The 17,931-nt window shown below is 39.8% G+C and overlaps 1 protein-coding gene across 1 annotated transcript; it reads right to left on the bottom strand.

Moving 5' to 3' along the window:
• Positions 1-11,039: 11,039 nt before the first annotated feature.
• LOC107828078 (putative xyloglucan 6-xylosyltransferase 3) lies at positions 11,040-14,194 on the bottom strand. The gene is made up of 2 exons (XM_016655327.2): positions 12,648-14,194; positions 11,040-11,553 (listed from the first exon to the last, which is right to left on the bottom strand). The coding sequence occupies exon 1, from the start codon at positions 14,060-14,062 to the stop codon at positions 12,695-12,697; it is 1,368 nt and encodes a 455-aa protein (XP_016510813.2). The 5' UTR covers positions 14,063-14,194; the 3' UTR covers positions 11,040-11,553; positions 12,648-12,694.
• Between the last annotated feature and the right edge of the window lie 3,737 nt (positions 14,195-17,931).

Genomic DNA, 17,931 nt, shown 5'->3' with positions numbered 1-17,931 from the left:
CGGAACTCACTTCCGAGCCTTCTAACACATATGTCAACATACGGTTGACTTTTCCAACTTAAGCCTTCTTAAAAGAGACTAAGTGTCTCATTTCTTACCAAATCCTCTCTGAACTCGAACTAATAAACTCAATCACATAAAACATGGATAGAAGTTGAAATGGGGGAAACGGAGCGGTAACTCATGAGACGACTGGCCGGGTCGTCACATCCTCCCCAACTTAGACAAATGTTTGTCCTCGAACGAGTCAAGAAACATACCTGAAGCCTCAAACAGATGAGGATATCTGCTCCGTATCTCCCACTCGGTCTCCCAGGTAGCCTCCTCCACGGGCCGACCTCTCCACTGCACCTTCACTGAAGCTATATCCTTTGACCTCAACTTCCGAACCTGGCAACCCAAAATAGCTACTGGCTCCACATCAAAGGTCAAATCATCATCCAACCGAACCGTGCTGTAGTCCAAAACATGAGACGGATCCCCACTATACTTCCGGAGCATAGAAACATGGAATACCGGATGCACACTCGACAGGCTGGGTGGCAAAGCAAGCTCATAAGCCACCTCCCCAATCCTCCGAAGCACCTCAAAAGGCCCAATGAACCGAGGACTCAACTTGCCTTGCTTCCCAAATCTCATAACACCCTTCATGGGCGAAACCTTCAACAAGACCTTCTCACCGACCATGTAGGACACATCTCGAACCTTCCGGTCCGCATAACTCTTCTAACGCGACTGCGCTGTACGAAGCCTCTCCTTAATCACCTTCACCTTCTCTAAGGCATCCTAAATCAAATCTGTCCCCAATAGTCTAGCCTCGCCGGGCTCGAACCAACCAACCGGAGATCTACACCGCCTCCCGTACAAAGCCTCATATGGAGCCATCTGAATACTCGACTGGTAGCTGTTGTTGTAAGCAAACTCTACAAGTGGTATAAACTTATCCCATAAACCTCCAAAGTCAATAACACAAGCACGCAACATGTCCTCCAATATTTGAATAGTACGCTCGGACTGCCCGTCCGTCTGAGGATGAAACGCTGTGCTCAACTCTACCTGAGTACCCAACTCTCTCTGCACGGCTCTCTAAAACTGTGAAGTAAACTGAGTACCTCTATCTGAGATGATGGAAACAGGAACGCCATGCAACCGAACAATCTCCCGGATATAAATCCCTGTCAACCGCTCTGAAGAATAGGTAGTACACACAGGAATGAAGTACGCAAACTTGGTCAGCCGATCCACAATCACCCAAATAGCATCGAACTTCTTCAAAGTCCGAGGAAGTCCAACCACAAAGTCCATAGTGATTCTCTCCCACTTCCCCTCCGGAATAACCATTTGCTGAAACAAGCCACCCGGTCTCTGATGCTCATATTTCACCTGCTGATAATTGAGACACCGAGCTACAAATCCAACAATATCTTTCTTCATTCTTCTCCTCCAATAGTGCTACCTCAAATCCTGATACATCTTCGCGGCACCCAGATGAATGGAATACCGCGAGCTATGGGCCTCCTCCAGAATTAGCTCTCTAAGCCTATCCACATTGGGCACACAAATCCGGCCCTGCATCCTCAACATACCATCATCACCGACGGTCACATCTCTGACATCATCATGCTGGACTCTGTCCCTAAGGACAAGCAAATGCGGATCATCATACTGTCGCTCTCTGATGCGATCATATAAGGAAGACCGAGAAACCATATAAGCCAACACCCGACTGGGCTCCGAAATATCCAACCTCACGAACCGATTGGCCAAGGCATGAACATCAACTGCAAGAGGTTTCTCCCCAACTGGAATATATGCCAAACTCCCCATACTCACTGCCTTTTGGCTCAAAGCATCGGCCACCACATTGGCCTTTCCCGGATGGTACAATATAGTGATATCATAATCCTTAAGCAACTCCAACCATCTCCGCTGCCTCAAATTAAGATCCTTTTGCTTGAACAAATGCTGAAGACTGCGATGATCAGTGAACACCTCACAAGATACGCCATACAAGTAATGCCTCCAAATCTTCAATGCGTGAACTATGGCAGCCAACTCCAAATCATGAACGGGGTAGTTCTTCTCATGGGGCTTCAACTGCCGAGAAGCATAAGCAATAACTCTACCCTCCTGCATCAATACACAACCAACCCCAACTCTTGAAGCATCACAATTCACAGTATATGAACCTGAAGCTAATGGCAAAACCAACACTAGAGTTGTGGTCAAGGCTGTCTTGAGCTTCTGAAAGCTCTCCTCACACTCGTCCGACCATACGAATGGAGCACCCTTCTGAGTCAACTTGGTCAAGGGCGATGCAATGGATGAAAATCCCTGAACAAACCGGCGATAATAGCCTGCTAACCCAAGAAATCTACGAATCTCTGTGGCTGAGGACGGTCTGGGCCAACTCTAAACTGCCTCTATCTTCTTCGGATCAACCTGTATGCCCTCGCTGGACACCACGTGCCCCAAGAAAGCCACTGAATTGAGCCAAAACTCACACTTGGAGTTTTGCATAAAGCTTATCCTCCCTCAGTCTCTGCAATACAACTCTCAAATGCTCTGCATGCTCCTCCTGACTACGCGAGTACACCAGAATATCATCAATGAATACAATAACGAACGAATCCAGATAAGGCCGAAATACACTGTTCATCAAATGCATGAATGTTGCTGGGGCATTGGTTAGCCCGAAAGACATAACAAAAAACTCATAATGACCATATATGGTCCTGAAAGCAGTCTTAAGAATATCTGAATCACTGATCTTCAACTGGTGATAACCCGAACGGAGATCAATCTTGGAGAACACCCTCGCTCCCTGAAGCTGATCAAATAAATCATCAATGCGAGGCAAAGGATACTTGTTCTTGATTGTTACTTTGTTCAATTGCCTATAATCAATGCACATTCTCATCGTGCCATCCTTCTTCTTCACAAACAAAACCGGTGCACCCCAAGGGGACACACTAGGCCGAATGAACCCCTTATCTAGGAGTTCCTGAAGTTGTTCTTTCAATTCCTTCAACTCTGCTTGTGCCATACGATATGGCGGAATAGAAATGGGCTGAGTTCCCGGCACCAGGTTCAATGCCAAAATCAATATCCCTGTCCGGTGGCATGCCCGACAGGTCTGCAGGAAAAACATCGGGAAAATCCCTCACAACTGGGACAGAATCAATACTAGGAGTCTCAGCTCCAACATCCCTCACAAATGCTAGATATGAAAGGCAACCCTTCCCAACTATAAGCTGGGCTTTCAAGAAAGATATCACTCTACTAGGGATATAATCAGTCACACCACGCCACTCGATTCCCGGTACACCCGGCATAGCCAAAATGACTGCCTTAACATGATAGTCTAGAATATCACGACACGGAGATAGCCAATCCATGCCCAAAATGACATCAAAATCCACCATGCTCAATAGCAATAGATCCACTTGGGTCTCCAGACCCCCAATAGTCACCACACATGACCGGTACATACGGTCTACAACAACAGTATCGCCCACTGGGGTAGATACATGAACAGGTAAAGTAATAAACTCACGGGGCGTACCCAAATAACGAGCAAAGTATGATGATACATAAGAAAAGGTGGAACCGGGATCAAATAATACCAAGGCATCTCTGTGGCAGACTGGAACAATATAGCTCTTAATCGTACAATCAACTTAATTAATAGCAAACTCCCCAACTTTGATCAAAGCCATATAACAAAACGCACTCAATAAATCATAACGCACATAATCTATTGTTGTTGTAATCCATAGTTAGATTGAACTCACTCCTTCATAAGCTTGTGGAAACACAAATCATCTGGAATTTTAACTCTTCTGCAATTCTTGCATTCACTCACGCAATAGTTAAGCCCACTCTCTAGGCAGCACAATTTAGATTTCAACGCATATTCTTCACTTGTAAATGAGATATTCTAATAGACAACATAAGGATCACACCACCTTATAACACTCCGCATGGGATAACCCACCTGTTTTGCCTCCACTTAACATTTTGTATACCTTCCACTGTCATACACATTACACAGTCACTTAATCTTTCTGAGTCTAAACTCACACCGTAACATGAAATTTACTTCACTCCAAATAGGAGACATGAAAAGATTATTCACGCGCCCATAACTTGGGTCTACACATCCAGTTAAAATGGAAATAAAACACTTAATGGTTCATCTATCATCCAACAGACTTTCCTCGACACTTCCGAGTCATATAGATACATCTCGCAGTACTAACATACTCACCACGTAGCTATCCAGCCGTCATTCAAACCAATAGGGGCAATACCGAACATATAAGTTCAAAACACTTGCTCACACAATCAACACCTCGGTGCTCAAGCCATAGGCAAAGATCCGACCTCAAGTCCACCAGACCGGCCCAACATCAACTCATAGAGATCACATCTCGCCCCTCGATCGGGGAATCACAAGTCGTTGATGCACATCTGATACTGAGCGCTCATACGCGCATACGAACACATGGAAGGAATTTCAAGAGTTACTTTTCAAGCTGAATCAAGGACGCACGATAAGAATTCAAGAATGTGAAGTTCTTTCCTAAAGGTTCTGCAGCCTCTCGAGGATAAATACAGACGTCTCCGTACCGATCCGCGAGACTCTACTAAACCTGATCATGACTCGTGAGACCTAAGTAACCTAGGCTCTGATACCAACTTGTCACGACCCAATCCCCGAACCCAGTCGTGATGGCGCCTCTCATGAAGACAAGGCCAGCCAGACTAAAACGGAACACCTCTTTTAAACAGTTAATCATCATAAACAGTAATAACATATAATATAATACTCATAAATTGCGGAATTTAACGATAATAACAGCAGGAACCATCCCGACACAGCCCAAACCGGGGTGTCACAAGTCATGAGCTACTATAGAATCTGCTATAGGTCTACAAAGTACGGAATCCGATACAACAGTCTGAAGAAAACATAAATGATAGAGGATAAGAGAGACAAGGTGCGGACGCACCCCTGGGTGCGATTTTGAATCGCTATACTTGGGTCATATTATCAGTGGGACTGGGGTAGCTGCAGACCCAAAGAAGTTAGAAGTTATGAGGAAGTGGCAAATTCCTAAATCTGTCAAAGAGGTGAGAGAATTTTTGGGACTAACAGAGTACTATAAAAGATTCATTAAGGGCTATAAATTGTTAGCTAGGCCTTTGAATGAGTTATTGAAGAAAGTATCCTTTTAGTAGACTAAAGTAGCCGAGCATTCATTCTGTGAACTGAAAAATATCATGTTTGTCCTTCCTATGTTAGCCTTACCCAATTTTGCTGAAGAATTCACTATTGAATTTGATGCTTGTGGAGATGGTATTGGAGCAGTATTGATGCAGGCAGGCCATCCTCTGGCATTTTTCAGTAAGGCCTTAGGATCTCAGCACATTAAACTATCAGTATAAGAGAAGGAAATGATGGCTATAGTTGCTACAGTTAAGAAATTGAGACATTACCTGGTTGGAAGGCATTTTATTATCAAAACTGATCATCAAAGTCTAAAATACTCGATGGAGCAAAAAATTTCTACCACTAGTCAACAGAGGTGGATAGCCAAGTTATTGGGATATGATTTCACCATTGTGTATAAGAAAGGGAAGGAGAATCTTGTGGCAGATGCTTTATCCAGGGTAGCTAACATGACTGGTAGTCTACAAGCAATATCGTTTGTGACTGGTCAATTAGTACAACAACTTCAGGATTCATATAGGGAGGATCAAAAACTCTCGAAGCTGATTGCAGAGCTCCAGCAAAATGCTAATAGTAAACATGGTTATCTATATAGAGATAGAATGTTGTATAGAAAAGGAAAGATTATGGTTGGGAACGATCAGGCTCTCAGACAACATCTTCTTCAATTTTATCATGACAATACTATTGGTGGACATTCAGGCATATTGGGGACCTTGCAGAGGCTTAAACATATTTACTGCTGGAAAGATATGAAACCAGATGTTTACAAGCATGTGCAAGAATGTGAAGTGGGTCAAAAGAATAAAGGTGAAACTGTGGTTGCACCTGGTCTTTTACAACCACTCCCTATTCCCGAAAGAGTATGGCAAGACATCGGTATGGATTTTGTGGAGGTATTTCCAAATTCTTTTGGAAAGACCATTGTTTTAGTGGTGGTGGACAGGTTGAGTAAGTATGCTCACTTCATGACATTGTGACATCCTTTTACTGCTGAAATGGTAGCTCAGACTTTTATAGAGCATGTTTACAAACTTCATGGACTACCATAGAGTATAGTAACTGATAGAGATACTATTTTTCTCAGCAAATTCTAGCAAGAGCTCTTTAATCTTCAAGGAGTAGGTTTGCATCATTCAACATCCTATCATCCTCAAAGTGATAGGCAAACTGAAGTAGTCAATAAGTGTTTAGAGGGCTACTTGAGATGTATGTGTGGTGATAGGCCAAAGCATTGGACTACTTGGTTACCACTTGCCAAATGGTGGTATAACACTAATTTTTACAACTCTACTAGGACTACTCCATATAAGGTGCTATATGGACAGACTCCACCACTTCATCTTCCCTATTTTCCTTAATGTTCAATGATAGAAGTTGTGGACCGGAGTTTGCGGGCAAGGGAATCTACTATTTGGTTGTTGAAACACCATTTATATTTGGCTCAACACATAATGAAGATGCAAGCAGATAAGAAGAGTTCAGAGAGGTCTTTTATGGTTGATAATTGGGTGTATATTAAGCTGCAACCTTACAGACAACTTTCAGTAAGAGAGAGTGACTACTAAAGCTTAGTCCTAGGTATTTTGGACCATTTCGTGTAATAAAGAAGATTGGTCAAGTTGCATATCAGTTGGAGTTACCACCTAATGCTAAGATTCATAACACATTTCATGTGTCTCGGTTGAAGAAAAAGGTGGAGAATAGACCAGTGCATCCTTATCTTCCAGTTTCCTTATTCTCTAATGGTCATATACTGTTGGAGCCAGAAGCTATCAAGGATAAGAGGATTGTCCAGAAATATCGTAGAGTTGTAATAGAAATCCTTGTCAAATGATTTAACTGTTCAGAAGCTAAAAACACTTGGATGGATTTGCAAGAGCTGCAAAGACAATTTCCTCGCTTTAATCCTTGAGGACAAGGATTCTTTCAAGGGAGGAGTAGTTGTTATATGCCAATTCAAAGAGTTAATAGAGTCAGGAAGTTAGTTTGTTAGTACAAGGGTATATTTATCATTTACTATGAAATATAATTAGTTGAAAAGGGGTTAAGGGCTACGAGATTACCAGTTTCTGTTACACTTTCAGTTAGGAGCGTTAGGGCATTTCAACTTATTCAATTGCTGCGTATAAAGTAGGGGAATCTTGTATCGTTAGGAATTACTGGAAATAATATCATCTCGATCCTTCTCTATTCTTCTTCTCTTCAGTTTTCTTCTGCAATTCTCTATTCATTTGGTTCTTTAGAGATTTGCGACTATTTTCTACGACTCAGTTTTGGTACTAACAACATCACGAATTCAAACATTACTACAAAGTGCAAACAAAGGTCTCATTTTAAGTAGAAAAATGCAGACGGACTAATCCCTTATCCACCGAGTTTTAAATTGTATCCCAACTGAACATTATGGAATTTCATGTTCATCCATGAGAAAAGATAATTACAAGTCATCACTTGTTTTAAAATGGAATTCTGTGTTCTGAGGTCTTGAAGCCTCATTTAGAGTCACCTCGATTTGGGTGCGCAGTCCGGGCGCGTAGCTGGAAAGCTTAAATATGATAATCTGTGAAAAGCGATAAGTATTGATTATAAAATGAACTAATTTGACTTCGGTCAACGTTTTGGATAAACGGATCCGGACCCGTGATTTGATGGTCCCGAAGGGTCCGTAGGAAAATATGGGACTTGGGCGTATGCACGGAATTGAATTCCGAGGTCCCAAGCCCGAGAAATAAATTTTTAAAGGAAATTATTTTCTGAAATTGTTTAAAGAAATTTGAAATGAAATTTGATTAAAACATGATGGTATCTGGCCGTATTTTGGTTCCGGCGCCTGATATAGGTCTTATATATGATTTAAGACATTTCTGTGGAATTTGGTGAAAAACGGATGTCAGATGACGTGATCCGGGCTTAAATTGCAAAAAAAAATATGTTTAAAGAAGTTTTGGAGAAAATTTCATTGATCTCAAGACTTAATTTGATGTTATTTTGATGATTTGATTACACGAGTAGGTCCATATGATGTTTTTGAGTTAGTATGTACAATTGATTTGGAGAAGAAAGGTTGTTTGAAAAATCTCCTCTTATATTTTTGGGGTTTTGAAAGATGCAAAATAACTGAAAATCTCGTCTATTTATACACCTCTCAGACCCCCTGTGCGAACCGCACAAAATGGACTGCGGCCGCATAGGCCTTCCTGAGGTACTGCGGTCTAGTGCCATGTGCGGACCGCACAAAGTCGACTGCGGCCGCATAGCCTCCACCGTGCACTGCACAAGGTCGACCGCGGACTGCACTGCAGCGCCCTGTGCGGACCGCACAAAGTCGACTGCGGCCGCACAGCCACCACCGCGCACCGCACAAGGTCGACCGCGGACCGCACTGGTGGGTTCAAAGACCTGCAACTTCTGGTTTTAAAGGTTTTCAAGGCCTCAGAACACGGAATTTCGTTTTAAAACAAATAAGGTCATCACACATTGTTTTAAAGCGAAATTCCGTGTTCTGAGGCCTTGAAAGCCACATTTAGAGTCACCTCGATTTGCGTTCGCATGCCCGGCGTCTCTTCTATCAGTTATTTTGTTCAATTATTATTGTATCCGAGACAGACAGTGTTCCTTCTTTCAGACGTTTGTATGTAGTAATCATAGATAGTCCGTGAATGTTGTGACATCAGTTTCTGGGTTGAGGCATATGTTAATTTCCGTATTATTTTGGTTTATTTCGTTTAAGTCTTCCGTTTAATCTCATATTCCGCTATTATTTAAATGTTTATCACCTGTTAAAAGCAAGATGTTAAAAGGATTAAAACAAAGAAGTAAAGAATTTTCTAAGTTTCGTGGCTTGCCTAGCTTCTACGAGTAGGCGTCATCACGATTCCCGATAGTGGAAAATCCGGATCGTGACAATTAGAGGATTGGTTTACCTGAAAATTAAGGAAACAACTTGCCACGATAGGTTAATTACAAAAACAATGTAGAAATTAATTGCACTACTGCATAAAAGATAAATGTATATTTTAAAATGTCATAAAAGAAGAAGACATACTATAAAATGTGGAGTTAAAATAGAAAGTGATTTTTGGCACAGCAGGACTTCATCAATCAATCATAAGCCACGTGCAGATGCATAAATTACCACAGCTAAGGGATTAGATATGACAATTTGAGCCCAAACTCGTTTGACCCGTCTAATCCATCTAAGGTTGGACCGATCATTACTCCACTCAATTGTTGAACTTAACCTATCTTAGCTTATTTAAAGTTTGACTGATTTTTAATTAAAATTGATCCATGAATAATTTTGCTAAAATATCTTTAAAATAATTCTTTTTTTGTTTGATATGTTATATATGATCATAACAAAAAAAAAATTATTTGATAATTAAATAATTTATAAGATAATAATATACATTAATTAAAGCCTGATAAGAATTGGGCAGGTTGGGCTATGATCCAAATTTTAGTGTGAAAAAATCGGAAATAGCCAGATTTACAACTAGTAATTGAAAACTAGCTACAGTTTCAAAAGTAATCGAAATTTAGCCACTTTCTCATATAAAGATAAAATCTGAACAAAAACACCTTTAAATATCCGGAAAAATTCCAGCATAATATGCCGGAGTTCAATTTTTTTACATATGATATTCCAGCATAATGTGTTGGGATATCATAATGTGTTGGATTTCCAACATAATATGCTCGAAATTTATACGCATGAGCTCCGTAACCAACATATTATACTGGAACTTTCGGTGTGTTGGAGTTCCAATATAATATGCTGGAAGTTTATACGCAGGAGCTCCATAATCTAGCAAATTATGCTGGAACTTTTCATATTTCAGCAAAACAATGGCTATTTTTCAATTATTTTGCAAACACTGGATATTTTCGATTACCAATCCGAAAAGGGAGAAATTCAAAAATAGCCAGATTTACAATTGGTCGTTCAAAAATAGCCCAGTTTCAAAAGTAATCGAAATTTAGCCACTTTTTATGTAAAGATAAATCTAAGCGAAAACACTGTTCAAAACCTGAAAAATACGCCAGTATATTATGCTGGAGTTCTACTGTACTTATGCTGAAACTCCATCATATTATGCTGGAGTTCCAGGATAAGTATGCTGGAACTCCCGCATAATATGATGGAATTCCAGCATAAGTACACTAGAACTCCAGCATAATATAGTGGAGTTCCAGCAAGTATATCTGTCTAGCATAATATACTGGAGTTTGGAGCACCGATGCTCCAGTCTCCAATATATTATACTGGAGCCAACAAAGTATACCGGTCCAGCATAATATACTGGAGTTCGGTGCACATGTGTATGAACTCCAAACATATTATGCTGGACCGGTCTCTGTTGCAGCAAAATAATGGCTATTTTTCATTGACTTGGTAAACGTTGGTTATTTTTGAATGACCAGTCCAAAAACTAGCTATACCGTGCTATTTTTACATCCGAAAACTGGTTAACCCGTGCTATTTTTCAATTTTAGCCCATCTTGACCCAGCCCAAGTAACTTTTGGGCAAGTCATTGACCCTCCATTTATTGACTTAGCCTATTTTGACCCACCCAAAATCAGTCTAACCCGCCCATTTGACACCGCTGTAAGTGACATATATTCGCCCATACATGCCACTAACATGTTGCATAATGGCATTTTAACTTATAACTATATATAACTGTCTATAGTGACATTGTAAATAATACATATCTTCGTTAATACATGCCTTAATCAACTAGCCGGCAACTGCTTGGATGAGTTATGATATAAAGGGGCTAACAAAACTATAAAAAATGGGCAAAAGAACGAAAGAACATGTATTAACACTGGTAAACTTCCAAGTTCAAACTAAAATTTTGTAGTCCACTACGATATACCAAAAAATGAACAACAAAGTAGCGACAAAGAATTGCAATTATACAAGTGTTAATGTGTTATCGTGATATCTTGAGGCTATCTAGGCAAATTCTATTGATTTTGTCTTGATGATTCCAGCAGATCCTCCTTTTAATGGTCATGATTTCATACAGCTGCGAATTCCATCAACTGCTCGGAAGCTAAAATGTTGCTACAAATAATCAAACTTAAAAACAGACTTCCTCCGTGGTAGATCAAATAAAAAGACATTCTGCCCCTCATCGTGCGATGCTTTGCTATCACAGTAAGAGAGGCAGAAGAAGCAAGAGCACCTCATTCCAAGAGTGCCATTCTCGTTCGAGACAGATCAAATCCTTCTTTTTTTTAATTTTTTGATTGGTGCGAGAGATCAATCCTTTCATCAGCACCTCCCAAGGAAGACCCAGAAAAACTGCAATATTGGAGAAAAGTCACCACACTTTTGCAAATTTTAGAGGCTAAGGAGAACAAACAGTTAATACTATTATGATATCAAATCCTTGGTTCTGACACACAATGCTTTGCTCAAACATGCAATAGAGAAAACTTCTCCACAATAGCAGAAGCTCAAACAAGCTTCAATAATTGATGCAATTTGCACTAGTTTCTGCAGATTTGCATGTCATCGAAAGTATAGCGATTCAAAATCGCACCCAGGGGTGTGGCCTGGTCTATGAAGTGGGTTGAGAACCTGAGGTCTCAGGTTCAAATTCCAATGGAGACAAAAAACACTAGGTGATTTCTTCCCATCAAGTCCAAGTTTTGGTGAATAGAGTTACTTGATACTTGTTGGTGGAGGTATCAATTACTCCGTGAAATTAGCCGAGGAGGGCGCAAGTTGGCTCGGACACCACGGTTATCAAAAAAAAATAATGTCTTAAAATCGCAGAAATGGAAAATAGTGCTTGCATGCCATCGAAAGTATAGCCATTCAAAATCGCATCACTGCAACCAACTGTGGTTATATAGCGTCTTAAAATCGCGTCATTGCAACCAACTGTGGTTATACCTTTTCTTCATTCAATATGTGCATGTATGAAGAGTTGACACACTGGACTAGACCAATCTGCTAAATGAATCAATAGATTCCTATAATCCATATGCTACTACTCCACATTCATATAGTAAGTAGTTAATACTTCAATCAGCACATAATGAATCCATATGCATATCCATGGCAATACCTTAATAAGCACAGAATAATAGTGACTGTTGACTAGAATTAGGTGAATTAGAGGAAAGAGCTAGAAAAAGCCAAGAGCCAAGTTAGCCAATAAATGAAGAAATCTTATCAGAGCTAAGAAAAGCACAAAGCTTGCTGTTGAAAGAGGCTATCTCTTCGATCATTCATATCCATGTAAGCCTCTTTCGCACGGATCAGTATCTGATAGTGGCAAAGCAAATGTTTTGGGACTTAACAAACTAGGTCTAGTCGACACAACCAATAAAATTGATGTTTGAAAAAATCTATACATTCAACAAAAAGAAAGTAAATATCTCTTATACCTGCAGATTATTTCCTGCGAAAGACATTGTACTCACTAGCTATCAGTTCATGTGCTCTTGTGCTTTGCATGTCGAACATCTAACTGATCTACGTACTGCAGCGGGTGATCAGATTCATTCCTAATCCTTTTGATGTTAGGACTCAACAATCCTTTATGCCTAAACCCGTATAAGTTAAGCACTTGATTATCTGCAAAATTGAAAGCCCTCTCCATGCTTTTCAAGCATCTCTCAGCAGGGTAATCTCCATAACTCCCACAAGGCTTGCATCCTACAAAATGAGTAACAAATGGCCATCTCTCATCACCTAAACCGGGATGGTACTTCTCAATCATCTCTTCATACCTATCAACTAGCCCCGCCCAATATCCGTGTAGATAATACGAATTCTCAACAAACACCTTCTGCATCCATTTATCCTTCTGTGATACGAACAAGTATATTAGCGCAGACTGATCATCCGCTTCAAATGCTGGTCTATCCTTTAAATTAGCCGTCAAAATCTTCCCAGCTTCATCTCGAATAGGACCTTTAGGTCCCATCGGTGCCCAAGCATCCAACAAATCAAGAGACCACTGGCAATTCCTAAAGAGAAAACTACCGGTGTTCACTGCAATCCATGATTTCTGATCAAACAACAAATCCGGGTACCCGTGAATAACAAGATTATGACGATTATACTTGGATAAAGGGATCTCCAAAACCATATCAGTAAACAATGCATCACTGTCCATCCACCAAATCCATTCTACTTCAGGGTGAGATAACATTAGCCTACGAATCAATGGCAGTTTGGACCAATAACCAGCCATTTCCTTATCCAAATGAGCTAAATTATACAGAATTTCAATACCATGAATCCGACAATAATCAATCTTGTTCTTTATTGCCTTCAACAAATAATGATCTCCAATTGCATTATCACAAGGATTTGGAGGAGAACCAGTTACAAGTAAAATCCGAGGCTTACCATTAACCAAATTCGGAAATTCTGGATTCTTCTCGAGCCACATTTTCCGGTCTTTATCCCAATTAACAATCTTCGGACCTAAACTATAAGTCTCATTCAGGCTCATGAAAGTCTCGGGTTGATCAACCGGGTCGTCCGGGTCCTTATCGGATCGCATTTCGGCGAGGATCCGATTAGTTTCTTCTATGAGATTCTGAGTCTCAGCGTCGGCGTCGGAGGATGAGAGGTTGCCAATGCCGATGGTACCACGTAGGACGAGGATAGTGACGAAGCCGCAGAGGATGGTGATTTTGACGTTGTTGAATGTACGTTGGATCTGACGGCCGCGTGGTAAGGCGGAAGAATTGGTGGCGGAGCGGCTGCGGACGCCGCCGTTGGCGGTGGTGGTTGTTACAGGGAGTGCACCGGCGCGTTTCTGGGCTGTGAATGTGCTTTCTTGGCCCATGCTTCTAACGTGTGAAGTGTAATTTCTTCAGCTGAAAACAAGCACCGACGAGGGAGCTGTGTGTGAGCTGAGTAAACCAAATGCTCTCTGTCCGATTTAGACGCTTATTGTTTGGATAACATTATTCTAGTACTGTACTATTTTAATACCCTTCAAGAATTTTATATATTTAACTAATTGTTTGAAGTATAAACTTTTTTATTGTTGTTATAAGCTTCTTCAGGAAGCTTATCCATATGGAACTACATCGTAAATATGTTTATCTATTTAGTACTCTATTGGAAATAAGCTTCCTGAAGAAGCTTATTACTCAGTTATGGATAAATATTACCTCCGGTAGAAGATTATCCATACCGGGTATAATAAGTTTATCCTTTCAGTACCCAGTTATGGATAAATATTATCCTCGATAGAAGATTATCCATATCGGGTATAATAAGCTTATCCTTTCAGTACCCAGTTATAGATAAACATTACCCCCGGTAGAAGATTATCCATACCGGGTATAATAAGCTTATCTTTTCAGTACTCCATTATGGATAAACATTGCTCTCAGTAGAAGATTATTCATATCTGGTATAGTAGCAGCTTCCTTTCTTCTATAAATAGAAGAGATTTCAGTTCATTATGTACATCAGTTTGAATTCGAATAATATATCAGTTTCTCTCTATAGTTGTCTTTACTTTACAGTCTTTATTTTATAACACGTTATCAGCACGAGACTCTGACATCTCGAGCAAATACTTTGAAAGTATTAGAGGTAAGAACTTTCTTTTCCTAAATAATGTCAAATCTTTCTAAACTTGAATTTGTAGCCCTGGATATATCGGGCAAAAGCTACATATCTTGGGTGCTTGATGCTGAAATTCATCTTGATGCGATGGGTCTGGCAGACACCATCAAGGATAAAAATCAGGCATCAAACCAAGACTGTGCCAAAGCAATGATATTCCTACGCCATCACCTTGATAAGGGCCTGAAAATGGAATATCTCACTATTAAAGATCCAGTCATACTGTGAAATAATTTGAAAGATAGATATGACCACCTGAAGATGGTCGTTCTTCCACAGGCACGTTATGATTGGACTCATCTAAGGCTACAAGATTTTAAATCTATCAGTGAGTATAATTCTGCTTTGTTCAGAATTATTTCCCAATTGAAATTATGTAGTGATAATATTACTGATCATGATATGTTGGAGAAAACTTTCACCACTTTTCATGCCTCGAATATGCTCCTGCAGCAGCAATATCGAGAGATGGGATTTAAAAAGTATTCTGAACTTATCTCACATCTTCTTATAGCAGAGCAACATAATGAGCTATTAATGAAAAATCATGAAAGCCGACCTATTGGTTCTTGTCCATTCCCTGAAGTGAATGAGACGAACTTCCACCAAGCTAAACGTGGAAGAGGTCGTGGCCCCAGTCGTGGTCATGGCCGTGGTCGGGGAAGAAACCCCAATCATGGTAATAATAATGCACCAAAGAAGCCTCATCACCACCAGCAGTAGAAAAGGAAGGAACAAAAGCATGAAGCGGTGCAAGCGCCAAATGCAGAAAATGCATGTTATAAATGTGGAGGAAAAGGGCACTGGTCACGTACCTGTCGTACGCCAAAGCACCTGGTTGAGCTTTATCAAGCCTCCCTGAAGAAGACAGAAAAAAATGTTGAAGCAAATTTTATTTCTGAAGATAATTTAGACTTCATGCATTTGGATGTAGCTGATTATTTAGCACTCCCAGAAGGAGAAACAAGTCATGTAATCGGTAGTGAATCTATAGAAATGTAAATATTTTAATTTTTGTTATTTGTAATAGATAGTATGGTTATGTAATTGTTGTACATAAATAAATGTTATGCTTTGATAATAATGTTTACTATAATATATTTTATTTATGTTATTTTGAAGAATATGGATAATCCTCAAATTATGTTTGGATCAAAGACAAATCACAAAGATATTTGTGTTATTGATAGTGGAACAACTCATGCAATATTCAACGATCAGAAATACTTTTCTTATTTGTATAAGGAAAAAGCAAATGTTTCAACAATTTCTGGTAATATAAGTTTGATTGAAGGCTCCGGAAGAGCCATAATATTTCTGTCTAAGGGAACAAAACTTATTATAGACAATGCATTGTTCTCCTCCAAGTCCCGAAGAAACTTGTTGAGTTTTATAGATATCCGCCGAAATGGGTATCATGTTGAGACAATAGATGAAATGAACAGGGAATATCTTTGTATTACAAAGAATATTTCTGGCCAGAAATGCATTGTAGAAAAGTTACCAACTTTATCTTCTGGCTTATACTATTCAAAAATTAGTACAATTGAAGCACATTCTATCGTAAACCAGAAGTTTACAGATTCAAATACTTTTGTGCTTTGGCATGACCGTTTGGGTCATCCCGGATTAATAATGATGAGACGAATTACTGAAAATTCGAGTGGGCATCCATTAAAGAACCTGAAGATTCTTACAAATGACGAATTTTCTTGTGATGCTTGTTATCAAGGAAAAATGATCACTAGACCATCACCAATGAAGGTTGGTATTGAATCCCCTGCCTTTTTAGAGCGTATACATGGGGATATATGTGGACCTATTCACCCACCAAGTGGGTTGTTTAGATATTTTATGGTCCTAATAGATGCATCTTCAAGATGATCTCATGTGTGCCTACTATCATCTCGCAACATGGCGTTTGCAAAGCTATTAGCCCAAATAATTCGATTAAGGGCACAATTCTCAGATTATCCTATAAAGGCCATTCGCCTTGATAATGCTGGAGAATTCTCATCTCAAGTTTTTGATGATTATTGTCTATCAGTTGGGATAAAAGTTGAACATCTTGTAGCTTATGTTCATACTCAAAATGGCCTTGCAGAGTCATTTATTAAACGCCTGCAATTGATAGCAAGACCACTACTTATGAAAACAAAATTGTCCACTACTGTTTGGGGCCATGCTATCTTGCATGCAGCATCACTTATCCGTCTCAGACCGACACATTATAATAAATATTATCCGTCATAATTAGTTTTTGGTCATGAACCAAATATTGCCCATCAACGAATTTTCGGATGTGCTGTATATGTGCCAGTAGCACCACCACAATGTAGTAAGATGAGACCACAGAGAAGGATGGGAATATATGTTGGGTTTGAATCACCCTCTATTATTCGCTATCTTGAACCATTGACAGGAGATTTATTTACTGCTCGATTTGCAGATTGTCGGTTTGATGAAACAAATTTCCCACAATTAGGGGGAGAGAAAAAGGAAATCAAAAGAGAAATTATGTGAAAAGTTTCATCATTATCTCACTTTGATCCCCGTACCCCTATATGTAATCAGGAGGTCCAGAAGATCATCCAGTTACAGAATATAGCAAATCAAATGCCAGACGCATTTACTGATTTGAAAAGGATAACTAAGTCACATATCCCAGCAGAGAATGTGCCTATCCGAATTGATGTCCCAGTAGGACCATCTACTAGCATGAGAGCTAGTGAACCTAAAGCACGCCTGAAGCGTGGTAGGCCTTTGGGTTCTAATGATCGAAATCCTCGAAAAAGAAAATCGACAAATGATCAAAACGATACTATGAAGGGATCCCGTGAAGAGATCCAAAATCTGATTAGTTCTGAGATTCCTGAAGAAATTAATGAACCCGAAGCTCATGTGAGTGAGGAACTTTTAATAAGTTCGATCGGTGATGGGATTAATTTAAATCCATTTGAAATGTGGTGGATAATATTTTTGCATATAATGTTGCACTTAATATTATGCAAGATAGTGAGGATCTTGAACCTCGATCTGTCGAAGAATGTCGACAAAGATCTGATTGGCCAAAAT

Source organism: Nicotiana tabacum, chromosome 20, assembly GCF_000715075.1.
Source record: "Nicotiana tabacum cultivar K326 chromosome 20, ASM71507v2, whole genome shotgun sequence".
In the NCBI taxonomy this organism is placed as follows: domain Eukaryota; kingdom Viridiplantae; phylum Streptophyta; class Magnoliopsida; order Solanales; family Solanaceae; genus Nicotiana; species Nicotiana tabacum.
Note: the sequence above shows the minus strand (reverse complement) of the source record. Positions and strands in the feature narration are given on the sequence as shown.